Raw genomic sequence first — 18,290 nt, 5'->3', positions numbered from 1 at the left:
GTTTAGACATGGTATTTTTAAGCGTACCTAGTTTTGGGGCGATATTAGTTACTTTCCAGCTGGGCAGATGAGCAAGTTGGCGCGTTTTCAATGATTTCACTGATTGTAGCGTGCGATGGCCCTTTAATTCTAAGTTGTCATATCGCCGGTGAACCAGTAGGGGCAAGTTCCAGATTTCCGCGTTTCACTCCACATGTGCAAACGCAGGAACTAGTTCCTTTATTTCACCACTAACAATGGTGAGTGCTGTTGAGCTCACTGTTATTTTGCAAGCAATTTCTGCCCCATTATCTCATTTGAAAGGCAGCACCTCAGACAATGCAGCATTCCATCAGTAGTACATTGAAGTGTCAGCCTGGCTATGTGCTCAAGTCTCTGGAGTTGGGCTTGAGCCCACATCCTCATAACTCAGAAGTGAGAGTGCTACCACTGAGCTAAAGATGACACATCAATACAGTAGAGGGGAAAAAAATTCTTAATTTCAGAAAAGTAGTTTATAAAATATCCATAATGCATGTCTTTAATACCAGGAAGAAATGTTTTTTTATTTGGGTAACTTTATGGCTCTTTACCAGTAAATCGCGACCGCTTGTAAAACGGTAATACTTAGAAGAAATGTTGCTGACTGACAGTTTGAAGGCCGCAGGCGACCTGAAGCAAAAGACTACATTTCCCACCATGCAGCGCCGAAGCCACGTAACCACGACTTCTTTATTGAAATACGCTTTTAAAATGTTTTGACAAAGATTAGTGTTTATAAACTGCAAAACAATCTCCTTTCATTTTTCGTGCATTATTTGTGGAGAAATATAACTTTCCTCAAAAAAACCTCGGAGTGTCCGGAAGAAGAAGTCGCGCGAAGCTGACGACTTCCTTTTCCACAGACACCCGGGTTTAGGTAGGATAATGGTGAATGTGGAGACCGTGATAATCCAACTGTAATCTATAATTTAACCAGCCATCCGTTTAATATTCCCCCAAAATGTGAATCAGTGTTCTGTAGATGGTGCTGCTGTGAATATTGTTTATGCAATTTCCTAATTTATGACAGTTTTTAAGTACCTTTCGACCGAGGCTCCTGTTCTAAGTAAAATGGAGCTGTGTGTGTGTGTGAAAGCGCTGTGACTGGATGATAACGACGAAATGAACGAGCATCGTTTTAGTTTTTCCCCCTCGTTTGTACTTTATTTGGCACTTGCAGGGATTGTGGAAGGGTGGGGTGGGGGGGGGGGTGTTGTGGGGAGGAGGTAAGAGAAATTGAATTTAGTGTTTGATTTCTTGTATCTTGGCCAGGGGAATTATATTGCTTGAATTGTTGCTGTTGTCAGTCTCTGAAAACATATATTTATTTCACACGCTTGTAGTTTTACATTTAAGTGACTACATTTCAGTCTTGTTAAAAGACTAACGCGAGTGGGTAATGCAGATGTCATTTTTAAATGGAAGCATAATATTGACATCTCTGGAGTTTTGTATACCAACCTAGCCGTTTTAACTTGTGGGACAGATGTATAGAAATAAAATCGCATTTTAATTGGTTTATTGTACTTCCAGTAGTGTACAATGGGTCGTGTAATCAGAGGACAGAGAAAGGGTGCAGGCTCCGTCTTCAAAGCCCATGTGAAACACAGGAAAGGTCCTGCAAAGTTAAGAGCTGTGGACTTTGCTGAACGTCATGGTTATATCAAGGGTATTGTCAAGGCAAGTATTCTGTAAGAAGGAAAACTACTTTTATATTTACATTTTTTTAGTTGATCTTTTTAATCTATAGAGCTGAGTATTTAAGGATTAAAACTAAAGCAAGGATCACGTTTATAAAACCATGTGAATTGCATCTTGCCTTAAATGGGTAAATTCATGGCAGAATTAATTGAAGTGATTATATTCCTGGTTTGTTTTGCAGGATATAATTCATGACCCTGGTCGTGGTGCTCCTCTCGCAAAGGTGGTGTTCCGTGATCCTTACAGGTTCAAAAGAAGGACTGAGCTGTTCATTGCAGCTGAAGGTATTCACACTGGTCAGTTTATCTACTGTGGCAAGAAGGGTAAGTTGAGAGAAAAAATATATAATTGCCCATCAAAACAAGTGTTTCGTGTTCCTTTGAAAGTTTAGTGAGTTTATCTAGTAAATAGCTTAATCATGCAAACCAGGTAGGCCCTAGTTTAATCCTTGGTCTGTATTTAGTTAGCTGCCAATAAAAAATGAGCAAGAAAGGTGCTTAATAACTGAAAAAATACATGCCTGTAAAGGAATGCATTTCAGACTGGCCTGGTTCAGAGAAAATGATTTTGAGTTTAAATGCTGCTCCTTCCTGTGCATTTGCTGGATGGCATTTTAGTAGTTACAGAAAAGTTATATAAGCTGTTCCAACCAACATGTGATGGCAAGCCGAGGAAAGAGCTTTCTTTTTAAAAGAAAAACTTAAATTTGTGGCCATCATTAAGGGGGAATTTGGTAAATATTTAGTTTATTGGTAAGTTTTTTACTGATTATTGTGGTTAATGTTTTTAGTGTATTGGTTAAATAACCTTAAAGCTGAACAGTTTAAAAAGAGCAGGAAACTGAGCAATTAAACAAACCCAGGGAAAAATCTCAAGATGACATCGTAGTCAGCACAGGAGGGAAGTGGCGGAACCCAAGGAAATTAAATTAAATCTTTAATTTACTAAATAACTTTATTTGTAATTAAAAACAGTAAATAATTCAGAATAATTAATGACATTTAAAATCAAGCTAAAATTCATCTACTAAACATAATCTAGACCGTAAGTGTTTCTACTAGTTCTAGAATTAAATTAATATTAACTAATAAATAAATGGCTGTGCAGGCTGTGTGTCGGGACTGTGGTATGTGGGAATCTGCGGACAGTGATTGTCTTGGATTGCTGCGTCTGCAGGAAATGTCTCTGCTTTGAGTCACTCCCACTCAGAGTCCATGAGCTGGAGTATGAGTTAGAGACACTCTGACATGTAAGTCAGCAGGGTAAGGGGAACCAAGGGGAGGAAGAGAAGGAGGTCCCGCAGACACTGGTCCTATCCAACAGGTACATTGAGCTTGCTATCTGTGAGGATGCAGATGCAGGCTGCGGGTGGACAGCCAGAATGCTAACCATGGCACCGTGGGGGGGGGGGGGGGAGCAGAATAGAACGGTTGTAGTCATAGGGGATTTGATATTTAGGGGGATAGTTAGAGTCCTCTGCAGTTGCAACCGAGAGTGCAGGAGGGTGTGTTCCGTACCTAGTGCCAGGGCAAAGCATAACCCTGAGCAACTGGAGTGGAACTTGGAAAAGGAGGGGAGAAGATCCCGTTGTCGTGTTCCATGTTGGGACCAATGACAGGGGAGGAAAGGGAGGAGGTCCTGCAAAGAGAATATCAGAAATTAGGAACTAAATTAAAAAGCAGGACCTCACGGGTGGTAGTCTTGGGATTACTACCCGAGCCACTTGCTAATTGGCATAGAGATAGATCAGGAGGATGAATGTGTGGCTGAAAAACTGGTGTGGGAAGGAGGGGTTCGATTTCATGGGACATTGGCACCAGTACTGGGACAGGAAGGCACTGTACTGTTGTTACGGGCTCTACCTGAACCGGAATGGAACCAGTGTCCTAGCGGAAAGGATAAACAGGGCTGTTAATAGTAGGAGGAGGGATCTGGTGAGGATAACATAAGTCTGAAGATAAAAGAAATAGGAAATAAGAGTAAAGGTCAGACCAAGGTAAGGAATAAGGTTAACATACGGTCAGGCAACAAATACAGTTGAAGAACATTAGTACAAAATGACTGTTAAATTAAAGTAAGGGGAACAATTAGTAAAAACAAACTAAATTGCCTGTACAGCAATGTGCATAGCATCCGAAACAAAACAGGAACAGGAGGCAATAATTCGTAGCAAGGGGTCCGTTGTGGTAGGGATAACTGAAACATGGCTACATAAAGAACATGACTGGCACTTAAATAATGCAGGATATAATGTATTTAGAAAGGATAGGGAAGTAAGAAGTGGGGTGGGGTAGCTGTACTAATTAGGGACAACATAATGGCAAAAGAAAAATGGGCCATAAGTAACATTTAAGATAGAAATCAAAACCCTTCTTCCCACACCAGTCTTTTAGCCACATGTTCATCTTCCTGATCCATCTCTATGCCATTAGAAACAGAATCCAAATGGCTTGAGACAAAGGATAAGGAGGGATCGATCACTTCAAATTAATAGGTAAATTGTACAGACCACCAAATAGTGGAAGGGAAGTGGAGGATGAAATATGTAGGCAAATCTATGAAATGAGTGAAAAACATCGAATAACAATCATGGGAGATTTCAACTACCCCCAAATAAACTGGCAAAAAGGGTAGTAATAGGGAATGAAGCTTTTATGGTGTGTACAGGACTCCTTTCTTACCCAGTATGAGAAGCCCAACAAGAGAGGAATCTGTGCTGGATCTAGTAATGGGAAATGAACCAGAACAAATAAGAGAAGTGCGCATAGGAGAACATCTAGACAATAGCGATCATAACATAATGTTTAAAATAATGATTGATAAAGACATAAGTAAGACAAAGACCAAAGTAATAGATTGGGGGGGGGGAAGCTAATTTTGAGGGGATGAGAGTGGAACTAGGGATGGTAAACTGGAATTTTTTTTTGACACCGAGCGGCAGTGGGAAATATTTAAAAGTGATCAATAGAGTTCAGGAGAAATATATTCATCTAAAAAGCAAGAACAAACTAGCAAACAATGAAACACCATGGGTGAATAAAGAGATAGGGTAAAAATGAAACTGAAAAGAAAAGCGTATTGTAAGTAAATAGGCAATAAAGGAGCGGATGACAAAAAGGAATACGAAGAAGTTAGGAAAGAATTTTTTTTAAAATGAGGAAAGCAAAGAGGAACTACAAAATTAAATTATCAAGGAATATAAAAAGAAATAGTAAAGTGTTCTACAGACACATAAGTAACAAAAGAAAAATCAGGATAGGCCACTAAGGGATGCACAAAATAAACTCACAGGTTGTGGCAGAAATATTGAATAGCTACTTTGTCTCAGTATTTACCAGGGAGATTAAGAATGTGAGCATAACATTAGAAGAAGAGGTCAAAAAATATATTAAAAAGTAACAGAGTAGACAAGGGTAATGCAGCAGGTGTAACATATTTGGATTTTCAAAAGGCCTTCAAAAAGGTACCACATTGTAGACTCATAACTAAGGTCAGATGATGTGGAGTCAGGACAGGTAGCAGAATGGATAACAAGCTGGCTACAAAACAGAGTAAGGGCCACTGTTGTTCACAATTTACATTAACGATTTGGGAATCGGAAGTACAATTTCAAAATTTGTGGACGACACCAAATTGGGGGGCGTAGTTAATACAAAGGAGGAATGTGTCAAAATGCAAGAGGACGTTAATAAACATGCAGACTGGGTGTGTAATTGGTAAATGAATTTCAAGTGTGAGGTGTATTTTGCTGGGAAAACTTAGGCCACATACTGCTTGAATAATAAAAATCTGAATGGGATAGAGGAGCAAAGGGATCTGGGGGTACAGATACACAAATCACGAAAGGTAGTGACACAGGTTAATAAGGCCATGAAAAGGGCAAACCAAGCAATGGGGTTCATTTCTAGAGGGATAGAATTGAAAAGCAGAGAAGTTATATTAAACTTGTACTGTGCACCGGTCTCCATAGTATAGAAAGGATATAGAGGCATTGGAGAGGGTACAAAAAAGATTCACAAAGATGATACCAGAACTGAGAGAATATATTTATCAGGAAAGGCTGAACAGGCAGGTGCTCTTTTCTCTAGAAAAAAGGCTGAGGGGTGACCTGATAGAGGTCTTTGAGATAATGAAAGGGTTAGATAGGGTAGACGTTGAGAAAATGTTTCCACTTGCGGGAGAGACCAGAACGAGGGCCTGTAAATATAAGATAGTTGCTAATAAATCCAATAGGAAATTCAGGAGAAACATCTTTACCCAAAGAGTGTGGAATGTGCTACCACAAGGAGTAGTTGAGGCAAATAGCATAGATACATTTAAGGGGAAACTAGATAAGCACATGAAGGAGAAAGGACTAGAAGGATATGATAGGGTTAGATGAAGTAGGGAGGGAGGAGGCTCATGTGGAGCATAGATGCCGGCATAGACCAGTTGGGCTGAATGGCCTGTTTCTGTGCTGCAGCTCCGATGTAACTCAATATATGTTAAGTACAGTGTACAATGCACTATTTTAGAGGCAGCCAAAAAGTATATTAGATGATTCCCTCACCTTCAGATGTTTAGCCATAACTTTAATGCAAGTCTAATTCAACATAATGCTTAAAAGTGATGGGGAGAATCTTTTGTTCAAAATACTACTGTTTGTTGTACAAGAAAATGTTGATTTTTTTTAATGACAGTTTTAGCCCTTGCCTGGAGACTCCAGTAGGTTTTGTGCCCTGGTGGACTGCTCTATCATCACTTATGGAAAGTGTTCTGGAGTGCCCCTACTTCCAACAACGGGATTGCGGTTTCAGACCAGCCTGAGTGTTGCTGCGAAACTGCTTAATCCTGGGAAATCATGCTAGTTTCCAAGAGACTGGTGGCCTCCAAGCCATTCAGAAGTCACATCTCTGTTTGCATTGGAGCTGTTCTGGAATGCATGGAGTAGTTCTCTAATTGATGTTGTTAGAGTAGCTGGGAGGGAGCTTTTTCTCCAGAATCTTGCATGTCAGTGGTAAAATCGATTTCTTTTTTTAAAAAAAATTGAAATATTTCTTTTTTTACATGAAAAAGGTACACAAACAAAATAAAGTTGTGAAAAACCTTTGTTTATACATTCATTTCCAAAACTAAGTTTATGCATTGTTTCTCTTCCCGGCCCTCACGTTAACTGATATTGTTATGGGTTCCCTATCCTCAGGTACTGTCCCCCTCCCCATCAAATCTGCCGTCATCACCCCCTTCCTCAAAAAAAAAACCACCCTTGACCCCTCTGTCCTTGTAAACTACCGCCCCATCTCCAACCTCCCTTTCCTCTCCAGAGCCCTTGAACGTGTTGTTGCCTCCCAAATCCATACCCATCTTTCCAATAACTCCATGTTTGAATCCCTCCAATTTGGTTTCCACCCCTGCCGCAGTACTGAAACAGCTCTTATCAAAATCACAAATGACATCCTATGTGACTGTGACCGTGGTAAACTATCCCTCCTCATCCTTCTCGACCCCTTCTGCAGCCTTTGACATGGTTGAACACACCATCCTCCTCCATTGCCTCTCCTCCGTCGTCCTGCTAGGTGGGACTGCGTCGCCTGGTTCCGTTTTTACCTATCCAGTCATAGCCAGAGAATCACCTGCAATGGCTTCTCTTCCCACTCCTGCACTGTTACCTCTGGAGTCCCCCAAGGATCTATCCTTGGCCCCCTCCTATTTCTCATCTACATGCTGCCCCTCAGCGCCGACATCCGAAAACACGACGTCAGGTTCCACGCGTACGCTGGTGACACCAGGCTCTACCTCACTCAACCCCTCCACTGTCTCTGATTTGTTACGCTGCTTGTCCAACATCCAGTACAGGATGAGCAAAAATTTCCTCCAACTAAATATTGGGAAGACCGAAGCCATTGTCTTCGGTTCCTGCCACAAACTCCATTCCCTAGCCACCGACTCCATCCCTCTCCTGGCCACTGTCTGAGGCTGAACCAGACCGTTTGCAACCTTGGCATCTTGTTTGACCCTGAGATGAGTCTCCAACCACATATCCACTTTATCACCAAGACCGTCTACTTCCACCTCCGTAACATTGTCGGACTCCATCTCTGCCTCAGCTCATCTACTGAAGGCTTGACTATTCCAGTGCTGTCCTGGTTGACCTCCCATCTTCCACCCTCCATAAACTTGAGCTCATCCAAAACTCTGCTGCCCGTATCCTAACTCGCACCAAGTCCCGTTCACCCATCACCCCCGTGCTCGCTGACCTACATTGGCTCTCAGTCTGGCAACGCCTCGATTTTAAAATTCTCATTCTTGTTTTCAAAACCCTCCATGCCCTCACCCTTCTGTATCTCTAACATTCTACAGCCCTCCGAGATCTCTGCGCTCCTCCAGTTTTGGTCTCTTGTGTATTTCTCACTTGCTTCGCTCCACCATTGGTGGCCGTGCCATCAGCTGCCTAGGCCCTAAGCTTCTGGAATTCCCTCCCTAAACCTCTCCTCCTTTAAGACGCTCCTTAAAACCTACCTCCTAATATTTCCTTATGTGGCTCAGTGTCACGTTTTGTTTGATAATGCTCCTGTGGAGTGCCTTGGGACATTTTACTGTGTTAAAGCTGCAAGTTGTTAAGCTCTTACAAAGCACCTTTTTAAGCATGCCACTTCCTGTAATGCTATTTCTGTCATGCCTGTTTTGCATTATCTCAGTTGCAATTAAACTTATCTATCACTTTATGTACCTCCTGAATCCTCTAAGCTTTGACTCCAAGCCAGATGATGCTGTGCTCCACTAGAGTTTGTAAAATCAGGCCTCTAGCCAGATGCCTGGGTGCTTCCACCCCCGCTTCCCCCCCCCCCCCCCCCCCCCCCATGCCCTGAATCCTTCACTCCAAAGTCCCCGAGCACCATCTTGATTGCCCCGTATTCCTAGCTTTTACCAGCAACTGACTTGAAGTTCTTCAAGCGTTTGTGTTCTTAAAATTCTCTTTGCAGTTTTAAAAGTGCTTTTAAAACCGGATCTTGGGAATGACCCTTCCCACTAAGGACATGGGGTTCCTACAAGAATTTTCCCCTCCTTTCTCTTTCTCTCTCTCTCTCTCTTCTTCCCCCCCCCCCCACCCACCCAAGTACTCATACCTTGTCTGCCTCTGAGAAAACCCTCACCCTACTCTTCCTTAACCAGTGCTCACATATGCTGACACGACTTACGAGGCCTTGGAACCTCCTTTCCAGTGCTCATAAATATCTGGATTTCCCGACCTAGTGTATCCACGTCTCAAGTATCCAGATCCTTGTTTCTCCCCACCCCCTATTCACCAGCACCCAATGGACAGCTGCTGTCAGACCCCAGGATCACTGCCAACATTACTGACCCACATTAGGCCACTCTGTCCCCAGTACTGCCACACACATTCTTGCACTGTACCTGGAACATGTAAACTTCATTCATCCCCTGTACCTTTGGCTTTTAAAAAAAAAAAAATTATAGAGTCCTTCTGTACTGCATTTCTTGAACTGGCTTCTGCTCAGCGGTGCAGTCAGGTGGGGTGGGAACACTGCTACATACAAGAACAAACTGGCTACAAGGGATGGGCAATGGTGGGTGTCATTGTGTACTTGTCTCTGGTGTAAATAGAAAGGGAGAGTCACATATTTATAATTTTTTAAAATTGAGCTAGTATCAATTGCCGTTTGCAGAAGAGAGTTCCAAACTTCTACCACCCTTTGTGTGTAGAAATGTTTTCTAATCTCGCTCCTGAAAGGTCTGGCTCTAATTTTTAGACTGTGCCCCCGACTCCTAGAATCCCCAACCAGCGGAAATAGTTTCTTTCTATCCACCCTATCTGTTCTCCTTAATATCTTATAAACTTCGATCAGATCACCCCTTAACCTTCTAAACTCTAGAGAATTCAACCCCAATTTGTGTAATCTCTCCTCGTAACTTAATCCTTGTAATTGTAAGCTGTGTAAATGTGGAGAGTATTTGTTTGACAACTTAATTGTGCCAAAACTGTAGACTCACAGTTGTATTAAAAAAAATCTATCTTGCTTGCAGCTCAGTTGAATATTGGAAATGTCCTCCCTGTGGGTACTATGCCAGAAGGTACCATTGTGTGTTGCCTGGAGGAGAAGCCAGGTGACCGTGGTAAACTTGCCCGTGCTTCTGGTAATTACGCCACAGTCATCTCCCACAATCCTGAGACCAAGAAAAGTCGTGTCAAGTTGCCATCAGGTTCCAAGAAAGTTGTTTCTTCTGCTAACAGAGCCATTGTTGGTAAGGTTTAATTTACTCCTATCTATTGACCATTTTTAAAAAGTTAGCTCTTCTAAGAGTATTTAGAACTATAAAATATTTGTTGAAATGGTTCTTAGTTTGTGGCTTTTGTAGATGAGCAAAACGTTGAGCTACATCTAAAACTTGGTGGAGAAGAAAACACTTCGGTTCAGGGTTGATATTTCCTGCAAATCAAAGTGACACTTTAACCAGAGATTGATGTGATCTAACTACATTGGCATCTACTTCGATAACTTTTAGTATCTTTTCTCCATGTCAAAGTATCTACAAATTTGCTTGCCTGAAATGAACTTTAACCAGGTGGTACAGAATACTTGTGTGTAAATATTTACACAAAAATGAAAACTGCTTTAAAGTTTAAAATGTTTAAACAAAATGCACTTTTGTCATTTAATACGTTGGAGTTTTTGCACATTGTAGAGTTAAATGTGTTTGCTTCTAATTTAACCAATGTTAAGTGTAAAGATTTGTAATTGTATTACAGTATCTTAATATGTAGAAATCATAGGAAGGTTACAGCACATAAGGAGGCCATTCTACCCATCAATGCAAGAGCAATCCAGCTAGTCCCACTCCCCCATTCTTTCCCCGTAGCCCTGCAAATGTTTTCCTTTCAAGTACTTACCCAGTTCCCTTTTGAAGGCCATGATTGAATCTGCCTCCACCGCCCTCTCGGGTAGTGCATTCCAGATCCTAACCACTCGCTGTGTAAAAAAAGTTTTTCCTCATGTCACCTTTGGTTCTTTTGCCAATCATCTTAAATCTATGTCCTCTGGTCCTTGACCCTTCCGCCAATGGGAACAGTTTCTCTGTATCTACTGTCTAGACCCTTCATGATTTTGAATACCTCTATCAAATCTCCTCGCAATTCCATGTTGTAAACTTCTGATTCTATGATTCTAACCCCAGCTTCTCCAGTCTATCCACGTAACTAAAGTCCCTCATCCCTGGAATCATTCTAGTAAGTCTCTTCTGCACCCTCTCTAAGGCCTTCACATCTTTCCTGAAGTGCGGTGCCCAGAACTGGACACAATACTCCAGTTATGGCCGAACCAGTGTTTTATAAAGGTTCATCATGACTCCCATACTTTTGTACTCTGCGTCTCTATTTATAAAGCCCAGGATCCCGTATGCTTTTTTAACCACTTTCTCAACCTGCCCTGCCACCTTCAACGATTGTGCATATACCCCAGATTTCTCCGTTCCTGTACCCCTTTTAGAATTGTGCCCTCTAGTTTATATTGCCTCACCTCATTCTTCCTACCGAAATGTATCACTTTGCATTTTTCGACGTTAAATTTCATCTGCCACGTGTCTGCCCATGTCACCAGCCTGTCTATATCCTCTTGAGGATAGTGATAGACTTCCTTGTTGTTTACTACCCCCAAGTTTTATATCATCTGCAAATTTTGAAATTGTACTTTGTACATCCAAGTCATTAATACATATATCAAGGAAAGCAGTGGTCCTGGTGCTGACCCCTGGGGAACACCACTGTACACCTCCCTCCAGTCCGAAAAACAACTCTTCACCACTACTCTCTGTTTCCTGTCCCGTAGCCAATTCTGTATCCATGTTGCTACTGCCCCCTTTATTCCATTGGGCTGCAATCTTGATGAAATGCCTACTATACGGCACTTTATCAAACGCCTTTTGAAAGTCCGTATACACATAATCAACTGTATTACCCTCATCTATGCTCTCTATTACCTCATCAAAAAACTCTCAGGTTAGTTAAACATAATTTGCCTTTAACAAATCTGTGCAGGCTTTCCCTAATCAATCCACCCTTGTCCAAGTGACTGTTAATTCTGTCCCGGATTATCGTTTCTAAAAGTTTCCCCACCACTGAGGTTTAAACTGACTGGCCTATAGTTGCTGGGTTTATCCTTACACCCTTTTTTGAACAAGGGTGTAACCCTTGCAATTCTCCAGTCCTCTGCACCACCCCTGTATCTACGGATGTTTGGAAGATTATGGCCAGTACCTCCGCAGTTTCCATCCTTACTTCCCTCAGCAACCTAGGATGCATCCCACCTGGACTGGGTGACTTATCTACTTTAAGAACAGCTAACCTTTCAAGTATCTCTTTATCAATTTTTAGTCCATCCAGTATCTCAACTATATCTTCCTTTACTGAGACTCTGGCAGCATCTTCTTCCTTGGTAAAGACAGATGTAAAGTACTCTTTTAATACCTCAGCCATGCCCTCTGCCTCCATAAGTAGATCTCCTTTATGGTCCCTAATCGGCCCCACCCCTACTCTTACTACCCATTTACTGTTTACATGCTTGTAGAAGACTTCTGGATTCCCTTTTATGTTAGCCACCAGTCTATTCTCATACTCTCTCTTTGCCCCTCTTATTTCCTTTTACACTTCCCCTCTGAACTTTCTATATTCTGCCTGGTTCTCACTTGTGTTATCAATCTAACATCTGTCATACACCCCTTTTTTCCGGCTCATCTTGCTCACTATCTCTTTTGTCATCCAGGGAGCTCTGGCTTTAGTTGCCCTATCTTTCTGCCTCGTGGGAATGTGCCTAGAATATACCCGAACTATCTCCTCCTTTAAAGGTCGCCCACTGTTCAATTATAGTTTTGCCTGCCAGTCTTTGATTCCAATTTACCCAGGCCAGATCTGTTCTCATCCCATTGAAATTGGCCCTCCTCCAATTGAGTATTTTTACTCTAGAGTGGTCCGTGTCCTTTTCCATAGCTATTCTAAACCTTATGATACTATGATCGCTGCTCCCTAAATGCTCCCCCGCTGACACTTGGCCCGCCTCATTCCCTAGAACCAAGTCCAACAATGCCTCCTTCCTCGTTGGGCTGGAAACGTACTGGTTAAGAAAGTTATCCTGAACACATTTCAAAAATTCTTCCTCCTCTGTGCTCATTATTATTATCCCAGTCTATATTAGGATAGTTGAAGACCCCTGTTATCACAACTCTATAGCTTTTGCATCTCTGTAATTTCTCTGCAAATTTGCTCCTCTACATCCTACTACTACTACTCCCATTACACTAGTGAGTGTATTCTATAGGCCACCTATAGAATATCTATAGTTGGCGGCTTGTAGAATACACCCAGTAGTGTAATGGCACCTCTCATTTCTTAACTCTAAATAGATTCTGTCCTTGACCTCCAGGACATTCTCTCCCTCCAGTACTGCAATATTCCCCTTAATCAGCACTGTCACCCTCCACCCCTCCAACCCTCCCCCCCCCCCCCCCCCCCGCCACTTCCTTTGTTTCCTTCCCTATCTTTCCTGAACACCTTGTATCCACGAATATTTAGTACCCAATCCTGCCCTTTTTTGAGCCAGGTCTCGGTTATCTCATGATATCGTATTTCCATGTTGCTATTTGCGCCTGCAGCTCACCAACCTTGTTTACCACGCTTCATGCATTTACACACATGCACTGCAAATCAGTCTTAGATTTGTACTCTCTCTTAGTCTGATCCCACCTAATACTGTACTATTACTTGCTCTAGTGCTATCTTTCTCCCCCATTCCTTTGTGCCCCTTGTTTCTCCTTACCATTGCTACATCCTGGTGCCCAAAGTAGCCCCCTGCCAAAGTAGTTTAAACCCCCCCCCCCCCCCAGCACTAGCGAACCTCCCCATGAGGACATTTGCACCTCAACGGAGCTGGGACCACCCATCCGGCCTGTACAGGTCCCAATGCCTGAGTCCTCCCTCCTGCACCATCTCTCCAGCCACGCATTCATCTGCTCTGTGCTTACTAGCGTGTTTGGGGTCCTGCTTCTTAATCTCTTTCCTAACTCCTTAAAATCTGCCTTCAGGACCTCATCCCTCTTTCTGCCTATTTCCTTGGTACCGATATGGACCATGACCTCTGGCTGTTCACCCTCCTCCCCCCACCCCCCACCCCCCCCCCCCCCGCCCAGAATGTTCTGCAGCCACTCAGTGACGTCCTTGACCCTGGCACCAGGGGGAGGCCATGTCTGCAGCTGCAGAAACGCCTGTCTACCTCCTTAACTGTAGAAACCCCTACCACCATTGCTCTCCTGACCTTTCTCCTCCTCTTCCTTCACCCCCCCTCCACCCCCACCCCTGTACAGCTGAGCCATCCATGGTGCTGTGGACTTGGCTCTGGCTGCACTGCGCAGAGAAAGCCTTTCCCTCACCAGTGTTCAGAACTGAATGTTGGTTAGAGAGTGAGATGCACTCAGGGGATTCCTGCACTACCTGCCTGGTCATCCTTGTCTGTTTGGCGGTCACCCAGTCCCTCTCAGCCTGCACTCTCTTAAACTGCAGGGTGACCACCTCCTGAAACATGCTATCCATGTAGCTCTCAACCTCGCGAATGCACTGTATTGATGCCAACTGCTGCTTAAGCTCCGAAATCCGGAGCTCGAGCTCCTCCAGCTGCCGACACTTCCTGCACCTGTGGTTGTCCAGGACATATATCTAGTTATATAACAATTGCCACAATAAGAGTGACTGGCAAGTTACTTTTCTTTTGTAGCTGGGAGCCCTTTTTTGTGGTGATTGCAGTAGTACCTTTAGAACAGTGGGTTACCTACGCTATTTGGTTGTACAAATCACTTTATTGAATATTGCTAGCGGAGTATCTTATTGAGTTGATTATATTACTTTGATTGCAGGTGTTGTTGCTGGTGGTGGTCGTATTGACAAACCCATACTGAAGGCAGGTCGGGCATATCACAAATACAAGGCCAAGAGAAACTGCTGGCCACGTGTCCGTGGTGTGGCTATGAATGTAAGTTTTAAATACTATAAGTGAACAATTAAATGCTTCCACAGATGGCCCACTTCCTGCTCTCTTGACCCGATTCTCACTAAGCTGCTGACCACCCAGCTTCCCTTCCTGACCCCCATGCTAGCTGACATTGTAAATGGTTCACTTTCCTCAGACACTGCCCCCCCCCCCCCCCCCTTTCAAAACTGCTGTCATTATTCCTTCTCAAAAAAAAACCCATCCTTAACCTCTGTTCTTGCAAATGCCTGCTTCATCTCTAACCTCCCTTTCCTCTCCAAAGTCTTTGAATGTGTTGTCGCCTCCCAAATCCGTACGCATTTTTCCTGCAACTCTGTTTTTGAACCCCTCTAATCGTTTCTTTCCCTGCCACGACAATGAAATCGCTCTAATTGAAGTCATGAATCACATTCTCTATGATTGTAGTGCACTATCCCTCCTCGTCCTTCACAATTTCTCTGCAGCCTGTGATATGGTTGACACACCATCTTCATCCAACAGCTCCCTCCGTTGTCCAGCCTCCAGTGTTGGACTGCCCATGTTTTGTTCCACTCATCCATCCAGTCGTAGCCAGAGAATCTCCAACAATGGCTGCTTTTCCCACACCTCGCACCATTCCATCTGGAGTCCACCAATGATCTGTCCTTGGCCCCCTCCTATTCTTCATCTACATGCTGTTCCTTGGCAACATCATCCACAGACATGGCGTCAGGTTCCACAGGTACACTGACATCCACATCTACCTGGTAGGCAACCTCTCGACATCTCCGCAGGCTTTGTTTGTTAGCGTGTTTGTCGAACGTCCAGTCCTGGATGAGCTGTTATTTCTTCCAGTTGGCAAGATCAAAATTATTGTCTTTGGCCTCGGGCACAAACTCCTTCCTCCTCCCCGACCACAATCTTGGGTTGAAGCTGATTGTTCACAACCTTGGTGTCCTAGCTGACCTCGCTGAACTTTGGATCCCACGTCCTCTCCATCACAAAGTCCGCCTACGTCCACTTCTGTAACATCGCCCATTTCCACTCTTGCCGCAGCCCATCTGCTGCTGAATCATCCATACTGTTGTCACTTCCAGACTTGACTATTCCAAAGCTGCTGGCCAGCCGGCCTCCCATTCTCCACCATCCATGAATTTGAGCTCATCCAAAACACTGCTTTCCGAGTCCCTCTCACTTATCAATCCTAAGTCCCTCTCCCTTATCACTCCTGTGTTCACTGACCTACATTGGCTCCCATTCCCCAACGCTTTCAGTTTAAAATTCTCTGTGTTCAGACCCTTTGTGGTCTTGCCCCTTCCTATCTCTCTAACCTCTTCAAGCCTGGCATTCCAACTCTGGCCTCATGAACCCCCACTTCCTTTGCCCCACCATTGGCAGCTCGTTCCTTCTGCCGTCTACGCCCTGAAATCTGCAATTATCTCCCTAAACCTCCCTGCCTCTCCACCCCACTTTCCTGCTTTATGACTCGTTGAAACCTATGTCTTTCACCATGCTTATAGTCACCCCATCTAATATCTCTTCCTTTGACTCTGTCAATTATTGTCTGATTTATGCTGCTGTGAAGTACCTTGGATCATTTTTCAACATTGAAGGTGCTGTATAAATGCAAGTTCTTGTTGGTAAAGCACTGATGTAAAACATCATGAGGTTATAATCTTTGATTAGTTAGTGTAGTTATAGTATTTGGTCCCCTGAATTAATTTTGCTTTGATCAACAATTGTTACCCTTATTCTAAAATCTCTTCTGGCATTTCATGATTGATGATTAGGGACAGTTCTAAGCTTGCTCTGGTATGATTTCTGTCACTGGCAGTTGTCTCTAACCATTTACAATCGCTGCTGCTTTAATTGCGTTGAGTTCCATCCTAAAGTATCTAACTGGAGGAGTAGTAGTACTTGATCACTTCCTTAGCCTTTGTGATCTTGAGCATGGAAACAGTGTGCAATGCACAGACTGCTGTGAAGGCTTGGGAGACAATGGGGTGCGGGGGGGGAAATTCTTGTGTGGTTACATTAAACTAGTTGATGTGGAAAAGTAGAGGGATTTGGGGATTCAGGCTTACAAGACGTTAAAAGCAGCACCATTTTGAACTAAAACTAACTTAATATTGGGTTTTACAGCAAGAGGTTTAAAATCTAAAAATTGATGTATTAGTGAATATATATATATATAAAATCTTAGTCAGACCACAATTGGAGTAGAGTGGTAATGGGTCTGGGCTCCACATTACAGGAAGGATGTTGAGGCAATGCAATGCAGATTCACTAGGATGCTGTTTCATAAGAACAGAGGAGTGTGTTTTGATAGAGGTGTTTCAAATGATGATGGGATGGGACACAGCAGATCAAAAACTTTTCTGCTTATGTGAGAGCTAGAACAAGGTGACATAGATATACAAGCAAAAGTAAAAGATTTAAGATGAGGAGCGTGAGAAACAGGATTGTGAGGCTGTGGAATGCATTACTGGAGTTGGTGATTGAAGCAGAGACCATGTCAACATTTGAGTATAGGTTGGATAAGTGGTTGGGAAAAAAAGGAATATGGGATTAGGACTACTGCTCGTGTGGAGGGTAAACACCAACATAGGTTGGTTGGGCTGAGTAGCCTGTTTCTGTGTTGTAATTTGTATGTAATTATCGTTGGTGTATATTGCATTCACCTACCAGAATTGTGCAGTAAGAGATTTGTTGACCCATTTTGTTTTCTTCCACAGCCTGTAGAACATCCCTTTGGTGGTGGTAACCATCAGCACATTGGGAAGCCGTCAACCATCCGGAGAGACGCTCCAGCTGGTCGCAAGGTCGGTCTCATTGCTGCTCGTCGTACCGGTAGACTGCGTGGTACCAAGACTGTCCAGGAGAAAGAGAATTAACAACTTCATGTAGTATATTTGTCCCAATAAAATTATTTTAAAAATGAATTTTGTTTCTTGTATAAAACTGACTCTTCCTGTTGTAAATAATATTACTAAGAGTTTTTTAAATGTTATGTATAAATTATTTAAAATATACACTGTTCATCCACACGTGGATTTCAAAACAAAAAGCCAAACTGCAACATTATTGTAGTCTGCTACAGTGTCTTTTTACAAATTACTCTGCTCTCTCAATTCAGCAAATTTACCCAGTTGACTTATACAGAGCAAATTCCATCTGCACTTTATTATTTTTGATCTCAATGGGCATAATTGGAGGGTTTCTACAACTAGCCTCAGTGCCCATAAGTTAGGGAGAGGAAAAGTGGTGACCCCTTCTGTTAGTATATAAGTGTATGTATGTGGATGCCACAAGAACACAAATATAAAATGAGGGCAGGATTAGGCTCTGCTGCAATAGTAAATAGCTCTTGACGCTCACTGTCTAGGCTCACATGATTGCTGATGCAGATGGAACTGTAGTAATTGAGTGCACGCAGGAAATTTGGGTGGTGAAAGAATTAAAAACCCAATATCCACTAAATCATAAAATGAGATTTCACAGTTTAGTTTGAAAAGGCCTGGATTTATATAACATCTTGCCATATCTCAAATGTTGAAGCATTTCTCATTACGAATTGCT

At 42.9% G+C, this 18,290-nt stretch overlaps 1 protein-coding gene across 2 annotated transcripts; it reads left to right on the top strand.

Moving 5' to 3' along the window:
* The first annotated feature begins 873 nt into the window (after window positions 1-873).
* Window positions 874-17,653, top strand: rpl8 (ribosomal protein L8). 2 transcript variants are annotated; one of them, XM_067992890.1, is made up of 6 exons: window positions 874-898; window positions 1,555-1,701; window positions 1,904-2,045; window positions 9,748-9,966; window positions 14,620-14,735; window positions 17,447-17,653. In XM_067992890.1, the coding sequence occupies exons 2-6, from the start codon at window positions 1,564-1,566 to the stop codon at window positions 17,603-17,605; spliced, it is 774 nt and encodes a 257-aa protein (XP_067848991.1). In that variant the 5' UTR covers window positions 874-898; window positions 1,555-1,563; the 3' UTR covers window positions 17,606-17,653. The 2 variants fall into 2 exon arrangements, with proteins under 2 accessions (XP_067848991.1, XP_067848992.1); XM_067992891.1 differs by having other exon boundaries at window positions 882-909.
* Window positions 17,654-18,290: the final 637 nt, after the last annotated feature.

Source organism: Heptranchias perlo, chromosome 11 (genome assembly GCF_035084215.1).
Source record: "Heptranchias perlo isolate sHepPer1 chromosome 11, sHepPer1.hap1, whole genome shotgun sequence".
Classification (NCBI taxonomy): Eukaryota; Metazoa; Chordata; class Chondrichthyes; order Hexanchiformes; family Hexanchidae; genus Heptranchias; species Heptranchias perlo.
Note: the sequence above shows the minus strand (reverse complement) of the source record. Positions and strands in the feature narration are given on the sequence as shown.